The sequence below is a fragment of the Melospiza melodia genome, chromosome 8 (genome assembly GCF_035770615.1).
Source record: "Melospiza melodia melodia isolate bMelMel2 chromosome 8, bMelMel2.pri, whole genome shotgun sequence".
In the NCBI taxonomy this organism is placed as follows: domain Eukaryota; kingdom Metazoa; phylum Chordata; class Aves; order Passeriformes; family Passerellidae; genus Melospiza; species Melospiza melodia.
The window spans coordinates 38,324,923-38,337,403 of record NC_086201.1 but is presented as its reverse complement, the minus strand read 5'-3'; the positions used below and the strand labels follow the sequence as shown (position 1 = coordinate 38,337,403).

At 57.7% G+C, this 12,481-nt stretch overlaps 1 protein-coding gene across 1 annotated transcript; it reads left to right on the top strand.

The window, feature by feature from the left end:
- The first annotated feature begins 4,219 nt into the window (after window positions 1-4,219).
- GBX2 (gastrulation brain homeobox 2) lies at window positions 4,220-5,457 on the top strand. Its single transcript, XM_063161407.1, has 2 exons — window positions 4,220-4,718; window positions 4,906-5,457. The coding sequence occupies exons 1-2, from the start codon at window positions 4,220-4,222 to the stop codon at window positions 5,427-5,429; spliced, it is 1,023 nt and encodes a 340-aa protein (XP_063017477.1). The 3' UTR covers window positions 5,430-5,457.
- Window positions 5,458-12,481: the final 7,024 nt, after the last annotated feature.

The window sequence follows — 12,481 nt, the reverse complement described above, 5'->3', positions numbered from 1 at the left end:
GTGCCAGGGCAGGGTGGGCAGCGATCCCTTGGCACGGCAGGCTGGGGATGTGCCCGGCTGGGGATGCTGTGCCAGGCTGGGGATGCTGGGTTGGGGATGCTGTGCCAGGCTGGGGATGCTGTGCCAGGCTGGGGATGCTGGGTTGGGAATGCTGGGTTGGGGATGCTGTGCCCGGGTTGGGGATGCTGTGCCCGGGTTGGGGATGCTGTGCCAGGCTGGGAATGCTGTGCCAGGCTGGGGATGCTGTGCCCGGGTTGGGGATGCTGTGCCAGGCTGGGGATGCTGGGTTGGGGATGCTGTGCCAGGCTGGGGATGCTGGGTTGGGGATGCTGTGCCCGCATTGGGGATGCTGTGCCAGGCTGGGGATGCTGTGCCCGGGTTGGGGGTGCTGTGCCCGGGTTGGGGATGCTGTGCCCGGGCTGGGGATGCTGTGCCCGGGTTGGGGATGCTGTGCCCGGGCTGGGGATGCTGTGCCCGGGTTGGGGATGCTGTGCCCGGGCTGGGGATGCTGTGCCCGCATTGGGGATGCTGTGCCCGGGTTGGGGATGCTGTGCCCGGGCTGGGGATGCTGTGCCCGGGCTGGGGATGCTGTGCCCGGGCTGGGGATGCTGTGCCCGGGTTGGGGATGCTGTGCCCGGGCTGGGGATGCTGTGCCCGCATTGGGGATGCTGTGCCCGGGTTGGGGATGCTGTGCCCGGGCTGGGGATGCTGTGCCCGGGCTGGGGATGCTGTGCCCGCATTGGGGATGCTGTGCCCGGGCTGGGGATGCTGTGCCCGGGTTGGGGATGCTGTGCCCGGGTTGGGGATGCTGTGCCCTGGGCATTCCCACCTGGAGCGGCTCCAGCCCATCCCAGCGCTCCCTTCTCTCCAAACTGCGTCGCCTCCTGCAAGGAATTGGGGTTAAAACCCCAGGAGGGGTCACACCCACCCCACAAACTCCCAACATCGCTGCTGCTCCTCCCCTGCGAGGTTTTTTGGGGACAAACCCTGCCCGAAGCCTCCTGCTCCTGCTCCATCCCGGGTACCGCATTTCCAGCTGGAGCTGGGGCTGCTCCCGCCCCACGGCCCAGCCTGGGGGAAAAGCGCTCCCCCAACCCATCCCGGCCCTCTGGAGCGCTCATTCCCACCAAATCTTTGGGGTTCGCCCCCTTTTTTTGCCTTTTTTTCCCCTCGCTCCTGCTCCTCTCCCTGCCACAATCGCGCCCCGCTTGCTCCTGCCACAATCAGGGATCGCCGAGTTTGGTTGGGTTTTTTTGGTTCTTTTTTTTTTTTTTTTTTTTCCTTCGGGAGAAAAAGAAAATCAGCTAATTATGTGCCGAACAAAAAGCCCATTCTTGCCCGAAATAATGCTGCCGTCCTGCAAAGGCACTTGTTTGTGGGCAAATTTTGAAGGGGGCTGACAATAAAAACAGCTGCAGGAGCTGCCTGTTGGTACACATTGCCATTCCTAATTATCCCTGCCCTTCCCGCAATCCTGAAAAAAAAATGGGATTTTTTTTTCTTTTTTTTTTTTTTTCTTTTCTTTTTGCCTCTCTCGGCTCGCTTGGCTTTGCTCCCCGCGAGAATTCCCAGGTTTTGGGGGGGTTTTTTTTAGCCTGGTGGAAAGGGAGGGAGGAAGGAGAGGGATGAGATGCCGGGCAGAGCGCGGGGAAAAGGGGAAAAAAAAAAAATGGGAGAGGAAGAATCCACGAAGCATCCACGGGGAAAACGGGCAATCTCCCGAGCTGCTGCACATATGGTGGCCTCCGCAAGACGGAGCCAGGACATATGGAAATGAGCTGGGAAATCCAACTTTTCCCACTCCCTTCAAGTCGGAGCTGGGCCCCAAAAGTGTTTGTGCACGCACATCACACAAACCCCCCCTGCCCATCCCCGGGCCGGGGAAAATCCTCCCCGCAAAATCCCCAAAATCCTGATGGGGACAGCAACCGGGGGGCAGCACCCCAAAAACCGCAGGGTGGGGAGGGGGATGCAGCAAAAAACGCGCAGAGACCTTCAAGAAATAACCTGCCCCCCCTGCTTTAATTGCAAAGAACGTTTTCAGATGGTGGCTGGGGGATAAACTGACCCAGATATCCGGGCAGGGGCCGGGGCCATCCCACCCCCCACGCACAGCGGGATTTGGGATGGGAACCTGCGGGAAGGGGATTTGGGGTACTGGGGGCTGGGAGGGAGCAGCAGGGCATTCCCAGGCGGGATTTCCCGCAGATCCCGGGGTTTGGGGAGCATTCCCAAGAGGGATTTCCTGCAGATCCCGGGGTTTGGGGAGCATTCCCAGGCGGGATTTCCCGCAGATCCCGGGGTTTGGGGAGCATTCCCAAGAGGGATTTCCCGCAGATCCCGGGGTTTGGGGAGCATTCCCAGGCGGGATTTCCTGCAGATCCCGGGGTTTGGGGGAGCATTCCCAGGCGGGATTTCCTGCAGATCCCGGGGTTTGGGGGAGCAGTCTCAAGCGGGATCTCTCGCTGATCCCGGGGTTTTGGGGAGCATTCCCAAGAGGGATCTCCCGCTGATCCCGGGGTTTTGGGGAGCATTCCCAAGAGGGATCTCCCGCTGATCCCGGGGTTTTGGGGAGCATTCCCAAGCGGGATTTCCCGCAGATCCCGGGGTTTTGGGGAGCAGTTCCAAGCGGATTTCCCGCTGATCCCGGGGTTTTGGGGACCCTTCCCAAGCGGGATTTCCCGCAGATCCCGGGATTTTGGGGATCCTCCCTCCTGCCACAGCCGCTTTGAGGCGGGGTCTGCCCGCAGAGCCCCCCAAAGCCAAGCGCAGGGGCACAGCCAGCGCCATTGTCCCATTGGGAAATCTTAAACTTGCCAAAGGCAGGAGGGATCCCACCCACCCCCAGGCAAGTCCCCTCCTTTCTCTTTTTTTTTTTTTTTTTTTTTTTTTTCCCCTCTCCTTCTTTTATTCTTTTTTTTCCCCCTGCATTTAATTTTATTTTCCAAACCACTTGATCTTTGCTTGGGAACCTCCATTAATTGCCTGGGTTTGCCTCTTCGCCTGGTCCCTTTATCATTATTTATGGCCTTTGAAATTGTGTAAAGTTCCCTTGACGTTCAATTTACAAGTTTGGGGGCTTTTTTTTTTCTCTTTTTCCCCCTTTTTTTTCCCTTTTTTTTTTTTTTGTTCCAGCTTTTGTCCTCGCCAAAGACGTCGTGTTGGAAAAGGCTTTGAGCCGGCCAACATGAGAAGCTCGCCGGAGAAAAAGGGAGCAGCCCCTCCATCGCTTTTAATTCCGCCGTGTTGCTGAATGGCTCTTTTACATAATTGCAGAAGCAATTTCAAAGCCAAGCCAGGGGCTGACTTTACCCAGAACCACATGGAGCCTATTTGGGGGCTTTTCAAAAAAAAAAAAAAAAAAAAAAAAAAAAAAAAAAGCGAAAAAGAGAGAGAGAGGAAAAAAAAAAAAAAAAAAGAAAGGGGGAAAAAAAAGAAGGGAAAAAAGAGGGGGTGAGCGTGAATTTAAAAAACAAAAAAAAAAAGGAAAAAAAGGGAAAAAAGGGAAAAAAGGGGGAAAAGGGGGGGAAAGGGAAAAAAAGGAAAAAAGTGGAAAAAAAGGAAAAAGGGAAAAAGCGGGGGGAAAAAGGAAAAAAGGGAAAAAGGGGAAAAAAAAGGGGAAAAAAAGGAGAAAAAAAGGGAAAAAATGGGAAAAAAAAGGAAAAAAAGGGGGAAAAAAAGAGGAAAAAAGGAAAGAAAAAGAGAGAAGGAAAATGTTTAGGGAAAGGGCGGTTCCGGGGCTCGGGAGGCAGCGCGGGGCTGTCCCGGTGTCCCGGCCGGAGCCGCGGAGGTTCCGCGGGCGGTCCCGCGTGGGCCGCGCCGTCCGGGGCGCCGTGAATGGGGCGTGCCCTCGGGGGCGTGGCCTCTCCTCCAAGCCCCGCCCCCTCCGCCTCTCCACCAATGGGCGGCGGCGGCGGCGGCCACGTGGGGCGGGCCGGGTTCCCAGGCGGCCAAAATGTGAATGGGCGCGGGGCAGCGCGGGCGGGCAGAGCGGCGGCGGCGGCTCCGCGGGGGCGCAGCGCGGGCGGGGCGGCCCCGAGGTGCGGGAGCTGCCGGGCCGCGGCCCCGCTCCGCCCCGGCTCGGCCCAGCGGCCAGCACGCCGCCGCCGCCGCCGCCGAGCAGCGGCAGCAGCCTCGGGACGAGCGGGAGGAAGAGGAGGAGGAGGAGGAGGAAGGTGCCGGCTCTCCCGCTCGCTGCCGCCGCCGCCGCCGCTCCGGCATGAGCGCGGCTTTCCAGCCCTCGCTGATGATGATGCAGCGCCCGCTGGGAAGCAGCACGGCCTTCAGCATCGACTCTCTGATCGGCAGCCCCCCGCCGCCCGCCCCCGGGCACTTCGTGTACACCGGCTACCCCATGTTCATGCCCTACCGGCCCGTGGTGCTGCCGCCGCCGCCGCCGCCGCCGCCCGCGCTGCCGCCCGCGCTGCCGCCCGCGCACCCGCAGCACCACCCGCTGCCCAGCCTGCCCTCCGGCTTCTGCTCCAGCCTGGCGCAGGGCATGGCGCTCACCTCCACGCTCATGGCCACGCTGCCCGGCACCTTCCCCGCGTCCCCGCAGCACCAGGAGGCCGCCAGGAAGTTCGCGCCGCCGCCGGGCAACTTCGAGAAAGCCGAGGGCATCCCCCCGGACGGCGGAGGCGACGACGGGAAAGCTTTCCTGGGCAAGGACGGAGCGCTGCTGCCCTTCCCCGCCGCCGACGCCGTGCAGGCTTCCCTCGGTGAGTGACGGAGCGGGGATGGTGGGGGGCAGCGGGCGGCAGCGAGGGCTGAGCTCTCGGTAACTCAGAGCGAGCGGAAGGTAGGGGGGGAAAAAATGAGGGAAAATGAAAACTAGAAAAGGGGGGTGGTCAGAGCGTGGTTTTTGGGGCGCTGGGACGCTAACGCGAGGCCTCTGCTCCCTTGCAGCCGGGGCTCTCCGCGGCCAGGGCAAGGAGGACGCCAAGGCGGAGGAGGAGGCGAAAGGCAAGGAGGAAAGTTTCTCCATGGACAGCGATCTCGATTACAGCTCGGACGACAACATCGCCGGGCAGGCGGCTCACAAGGAGGAGGACTCGGGCGCGGCGCTGGAGGAGAGCCCGCAGAGCGCGCCCGGCTCCGGCAGCACCACGGCCACGGGCAAGAACCGGCGGCGGCGAACAGCCTTCACCAGCGAGCAGCTGCTGGAGCTGGAGAAGGAGTTCCACTGCAAAAAGTACCTGTCCCTCACCGAGCGCTCCCAGATCGCGCACGCCCTCAAACTCAGCGAGGTGCAGGTGAAAATCTGGTTCCAGAACAGGCGGGCCAAGTGGAAACGGGTCAAGGCGGGCAACGCCAACTCCAAGACGGGGGAGCCCTCGCGGAACCCCAAGATCGTGGTGCCCATCCCGGTGCACGTCAGCAGGTTCGCCATCAGGAGTCAGCACCAGCAGCTGGAGCAAGCCCGACCCTGATCGCTCTCCATCCCTCCATCCCTCCCTCCCTCCCGCGCTCCGTTTTCCACGGGAAAACTTCCCAAACCCGGGGTTTGAAGGCGACCCGCCCGCGTAAAAACAAAACCGAGAGAAGCAGAAAAAAAAACAAAAAAAAAAACAAAAAACCCAACCCACAAAACGCAACAACAACAAAAACGCACCGCAAAAAAACAGCACGAAAAAATAAGAGCCCCGCGTTGTGAGCGCCCGGCGAGTCCCCAGCGCGGGCGAACTTTAAAGCGAAACTTTGCGCTCGCCGCGAGGGGAAGAGGCTCGGGAAGTGTTTGGGAAATGTCGGAGCGGGGATATCCCGGCGGGAAGAGGCGCACAGAGCCCTCCCTGCCCCAGAACAGAGATATTTATTATTGCCAGGCCGCCCTGGATCCCCCGGCCGGAGCGTCCCCAGCGAGCCCCGCAGCGCCTTTTGGCACCTTTGGGGTTTTCTTTCTTATTCGGGGGCGAGAGGTAAAAAACATAAACAAAAACAAACCGACAAAAAGACGAGAGAACAAACAGACAGACAAAAAAAAAAAGCCGAAAGAAAACTCAGAGTTTCATTTCATGCCTTTTTTATTGTTTGGTTTTATTGCCGATGGCTGAGTGGCAGGCACTGGGGAATGAGTTTTTAAAATCTTTTCTTTTTTCTTCTTTTTTCTTTTTTTTTTTTTTTTTTTTTTTTTTGCCTGGCTTTCTGTCGATTTGGTTTGCCTATTCTACCAAGCCATGTTTGAAGGGGAGGGAGGGTGGGAAAAAGGCAAAAAAAAAAAAAAAAAAAAAAAGAAAAAAGAGAGAAAAAAAAAAGCAGCACGATCTTCACTATTGTGTTTAATTTATTTCAATGTAGCTTATTTCCTTATAAGTTATGAAATTTAAAAGCAAACTAAGTCTTGTGAATAAAAACCGACAAAGAAACAAAAAAGACTTTAAAAGGAAAAAAAAAAAAAGCCAAAAACGCCCTCCAGCCCCCGGCTGCTCTGTCCAGGATCTGGTGCTGAGCTGATTTTCCTTTCCCCTCCTGCGCTGCTGGAGCGGAGCGATGCTGCTCTCGCCTCTATTTTCGATTTTCTGCTTTTGTGGTTGTTCTTCATATTTTCCCAGCCGCACTTATTGCCGGGGAGGGGGGAGCCGGGTGGAAAACTTTCTCTTTTTGATTGTTTTTTCTTTTCCTATTCCCTTTATTTTGAGGGTTGTGAAAGCTCCGGAAAAAAAAAAAAAAACCCAAAAATCTGTTTGGCAGTGCCTGCTCGGGGCTGGGGGCAGAGCAGCCCCGCACCCTCCCGGCTCTGACCCTGCCGCGTTTTGGGGGTGCCGCCTCTCCCTCCCAGCCCCAGCCGGGGTCTGGGGGCCCCTTCGCTCCCCCAGCCCCGTTTTTGGGGAGTTTTTGGGGGGTGCAGCCGCTGCCCCAAACCCCGCGCCCGTTTTCGTTGCGGCGGGGCTGGGAGGGCTGGGGGCCGAAGGGTCCCGCGTCCCCCCTTCCCTTCCCTTCCCGCTGCCTTTTCCCTTTTCATCCCCTTTTTGTTTTTCCCCTTCCCCATTATCCCGGCTCCATCCGTGCCGGTGCCGCCGCGACATCGGCGGCACCGGCGATTTGGGATTAAAAATGAAATTTTCCCCAGGAAAACGGAGCGCCGAGGGGCGGGGGGGGTTTGGTGGGGGGTGAGGTTTATTAAAATGAAATAATTAAATCGGGGGATGGGGGGTTCGTTCTGTCCCGGGACAGGCTCCCAGGCTCGGGCGCTTCATCACTAATTTATTATAATGATTATAATGAATGCTGTTATATGATGTTGTTTGGGTCCGAGGGGGTTCGGCCGTGGCTCCGGGGGTGCGCGGGGGTGAATGGATCCGTTTCCATCCCCACCAGGTGCTCCCCAAAAAAGCCGAACCCCGGCCAGCATCGCCCCACGGGCAGCCGCGGACACGCGGGGAAACGCGCGCAGTTCCAGCCTGCTTTAAAAAGCTTCAAAACGCTCCAAAAAGCTTTTTTTAAAAAGCGGAATATTCATTATAATGACGATCATATTTTCGGGGGTTCGCCGGGAGCCGCGGGAAAACACGCGTGGGACGAACCCCCCGCAACACCCCCGGCGCTGCTGCTGCTGCTGCAAACAAAAATGATCATCTCTGGAATTGCTGGGATTGATCCCGGCCGGATCTCGGGGCTGCCCGGGCAGCGCGGAGCCTGCAGAACTCCGGGCCGTGCCCCCAAACCGGGGGGTGCCCCCAAACCGGGGTGTGCACCCCAAACCGGGGGATGCATCCACAAAACCGGGGTGTGCTCCCAAAAGCGGGGGATGCGCCCCAAACTAGGGAATGCACCCCAAACTAGGGAATGCACCCCAAACTAACATGCACCCCAAAGCAGGGGATGCATCCACAAACCGGGGGATGCACCTCAGAGCGGGCTGTGCACCCCAAACCAGGCTGTGCCCCTAAAACTGGGGGATGCACCTCCAAACCGGGGGATTCACCCCAAATCGGGCTGTGCCCCCTTAAACCGGGGTATGACCCCCAAACCAGGCTGTGCTCCCTAACCGGGCTGTGCTCCCCAAAACTGGGGGGTGCCCCCCAAACCGGGGGGTGCTTCCCAAACCAAGCCGTGCCCCTAAACCGGGCTGTGCCCCCCAAATTAAGCCGTGCCCCCCAAACCGGGCCGTGCCCCTCCCGGGCTGCCAGTGCGGGGTTTTGGGGAGGAGCGGCCGCCGCTCGGCCCCGTTCCCCCGGGGATCCCCCCGGTGCCAGCCCCGGTCTCTGGGAGCCTCCGGGTCCCCCCAAGCCGGAGCGGGGCCGGAGGGGAAGCCCCGGGCCGGGGGCCGGAGGAGAAGGAGATAAACAAGCGAGGGGGTTGATAGCTGTCATCATCACCATCATCATGGCTTTCATTTGGCTGCCTAATGAGTCAGATCACAGGCAGAGAGAAAAATTGTCAATCGCCCGGGCTCTAATGAATTTTTTTGCAAATTGTAATCAAGCCAGGCCGTCTCAGCTCGCTGATTAATGAGACCCAGGAGGCCCGGCCAGCACCTCAGCTTTTTATTCCATCCCGTCCTCCCCGCACTAAATTAACAGCAACTTGTCTGAGCTTCAAATTAACTCCCAATGATTAATTCTGATGGGGGGGTCTGAAGAATAGCTCGTCCTAATAGGCGCTGGCCTCTGATGCTGTTTGAAATTAATACACTTCCCCTTTGGCTGCCGGCTTTAATCCAAGGCTGGGCTTTGACATCACTATATTTGTTGTTACAATAAATTCCTCTTACATCTGCAGATCAAATAATCGCGGGGCTCGGGGAGAAGCGGCGGCAAACCCGAGCTCGGAGGGGACGGGGAGCTCTCTCCTCTCTCTGCCGCAAACCCGGCTTTGCGTTTGGCCGCAAATGGGGATTTTTTTTAAGGCAGCGGGGCTGGGATGGCGCTGGGATGTTAAATGAGACATCATCGCCTTTAAATCCCCCCCGCTCGCCGCACCCAGCGCGGCTCGGTTCCGTGTGTCCCGCGTTAATTGCTCTCATTGTCCCGGCCCGGTCCGGCTCCTTCTGCCTGGTCCCTGCCCCGGGAATGTGCCGGGGGTGCGCAGAGGGACGGGGGCTGCGCTCCCGTGGGAATGCCCTGCCGAGGGACCGAGCATGCCCCGCGGTGTCCCGGGGCCGTGTCCCCTCTGTCCCGCACGGAATCGCATCCCGGTGCCGCAGAGCAGCGCCGCACGCACGGGGACACGCAACCTGTGTGAATCGCGGAGCGCTCCGCACAAATGGATCGCTCATCCCAAAGCCTTGGGCAGCGCGGAGATCCCGCCGGGCCCGTGTCCCCCCTGTGTCCCCCGTGTCCCCTCGGGAGTGCCGGGTCCCTTCCATGCCCTGCTCGCCCGCCCCTCGCTTGCTCTTTTCTCCCCCCCGCTACGCCCGGCCCATGGAGAGCCTTAATCTGTTTATTTCGAGCCACTTCATCCTCCCGGCCGCTTTTGTGCCTCTGGCTTTGTGGCAGCACCGCGGAGGCTTGAAAAGCGCCTTCCCCTATAGTCCGAGGTCTCCTCGGCTGCCGGCGCGACAAAGGCTGAAACAGGATTACACTGACCTGATCCCATTAAACTCGCCCGCGCATCGGGGCCGCCCTCGCTCCCTCCCTGCGGCCCCAACTTCGCCCGCACAACTTTCCCCGGGCCGCAGGGGGAAGGCAGAGGCGGCCCCTCCGAGCAGCCCCGATGGTGGAGCAAGGACGGAGGGATGCAGGCATGGAGGCTGCGCCTGTTTTCTCGGGTTGTTGCTCTTTTTTTTTATTATTATTATTTTTTTTTCCTCTGAACCACGTGGATTTTAAACCTCAGCTTCATCTCCCAGGGCTCGTAACCAAAAGGCGGCGTGTCCTCGGTTGCCGCTTCTGGCAGGAGATCGAGTTCAACCCGTACAGGGCGATTTTAGCAATAACCAAAATCTACAGAATTCCGTGCAATTCCTACCCAGATTTAGACCCTGAAACAGGTTTAGACCCGCCAGGGGGGTGTGGGGCACCGCGTTCCGCCCTTTCCAGCGTGGGGAAAACCCTGGGGATGCTCATCCCGCATCCCTGGGGGCATCCCCGGAGCATCGCCGGGCACGGAGCGAGTCCCGGCTGCTCCCAGGATGCTCCCAGGATACTCCCAGGATGCTCCCAGGATGCTCCGAACGGGAATTCATCCCCCGGGGCAATAATCACCAAGCGGGGGCATCGGGCGGTGGCACCGGGGGTGTTCGAAGCTGAGCTGCGCTGAGTCAGAGCCCTAAAACCGCGCTGGAAATGGGAATTTCAGCCCCGAGCGGCAAAGGGCCCACGGCCGGCTTTTAGTGCTCACATCCTATTAGTGCACCCAGCAAAAGACAACCCGGAGATTCCCGGTTATCATTTTCATCACAACACTCTCCCGTGTGGTGCCACCTGCCTGGGGCTCCCAAGCTTCTCTAAAAGAACCCAAAAATGGCCTCCCCAAAAGGGCCTTTGGCAGTGATTTGTTTTTTTGTTTTTTTTTTTTTTTAAGTTAGCACGTCTTGATGCTACCTGAAGTGATAAAAATTGCAACTTCTTGAGTATAAACAGAGTTTTTATAAACAGACATTTTTTACTGTTTTCCTCCCCGTTTTCATCCTCTTCAGGATTTTTTGTTTTGCTGCAAAAGCATCCCTACTTGGGAATGTTGTGGGAAAAAGGTGAGTTTGGCCCCAAAAGCGCTTTAAGGAGAATCTGCATCCCTTGCTGGCATTCCCAGAACAGCCAGAAGAAGCCATGGGAATGGGTTATGGAAACCACCCGTGCAGAGTTCCCCAGTGGGAGTAGCTTTCTGTCCCATCCCCTCTGAATCAGGCTCGTGGCCATTTTTAAAACACACATCTGTATTTTTTCCCAGCCAGATGTTGGGCTCCTAAGCCCACAGCTGCCGTTTCTGCCCCCTCCCCAATTATTTTCAGATTTCCCCATTTCCAAAGAGGCAATAAGTCCCCGCCAGAGGAGGGTAATGGGAAGGCTCTCTCCGAGAGAAATTGTTAATTTGGGATTTATGAAGGACTTTCCTTAATGAATAATAGTTGAGATCGATCTGTCTTCCTGCCTGGTGCTGCGGAGTAACATTTGTAAAGTGAGGTGATCCCAATTACTCCCTCTAATGACCCTCTCCAGGAGAGATTCCAGAGCTGCAGCCACGAACCCCCTGCTCCCCTGGCGCCAGGAGCAAACCCTGATTATTCCAGAGCTCTCAGGATTTATCCAGCTCCCAGTCCCCAATTTCCCTGCATCCATCCAGCTCCCAGTCCCTCATCTCCCTGGATTTATCCAGCTCCCAATCCTTCACCTCCGTGGATTTATTCAGCTCCCAGTGCCCAAATGTTCTGGATTTATCCAGCTCCCAATCCCCACCTCCCTGGATCCATCCAGCTCCAATCCCCATCTCCTTGGATCCATTCATCTCCCAATCCCCATCTCCCTGGATCCATCCATCTCCTAATCCCTCATCTCCCTGGATTTATCCAGCTCCCATTTTCCCTGGATTTATCCATCTCACAATCCCCAATTTCCCTGCATCCATCCAGCTCCCAGTCCCTCATCTCCCTGGATTTATCCAGCTCCTAATCCCCCATTTCCCTGGATCCATCTAGCTCCCAATCTCTATTTCCCTGGATTTATCCAGCTCCCAATCCTTCACTTCCCTGGATCCATCCGCCTCCCAATCCCCATTTCCCTGGATTCATTCAACTCCCAGTGCCCATTTCCCTGCAATTATCCAGCTCCCAATCCCCTCATCTCCCTGGATTTATCCAGCTCCCAATCTCCCATTTCCCTGGATTTATCCACCTCCCAGTCCCCTCATCCCCCTGGATTTATCCACCTCCCAGTCCCCTCATTTCCCTGGATTTATCCAGCTCCCAATCCCCCATTTTTCCTGGATCCATCCACCTCCCAGTCCCCATTCCCCTGGGTTTACCCAGCCCCACCTCCCTGCCTGCCGTGGCTCAGCTCCAGGATGTGCTGCAGGGTCCTGCAGGAATGTTTGGGTGGGGAGACCCCTCCAAGCTCATCCCAATCCCAGCTCCCACCAGCCCAGGAGGCTCCGGGTGTCCTGGCCTGGGACCCTTCCAGGGATGAGCTTGGCATCCCAGAGGGGAGGGAAGGATGGGGAGTCCCCTGGCATTGTCACCCCTTGTCCCCAAGGTGCCAGGCCCTCACCCCCAACCACTCCTGCCTTGGCAGAGAGGGGGGGAATGACTCAGTTATTACTAATTAACTCGATTATGACTAATTACTGCCCAAAAGTGTCCTCACAGGAGAAAACACCGGCCCTGAAGGGCCCTGGGACCAACGGAAGGGGAATGGATCCAGCAGCTCGAGCCTGGCAGGCTCCAGTGAGCAGCAAGGCCTTTTCTCCTTCTTTTTTTTTTTTTTTTTCTTAAAATATGGATCTGTAACAGATCCAACAAGGTATGGAGAGGGGGGGGGGGGGGGGTCTCTCCATCTTCTCCAGGGCTTCAGCTGGACACTGGCTGCCTTCAGGGCACTGATGGGTGGAT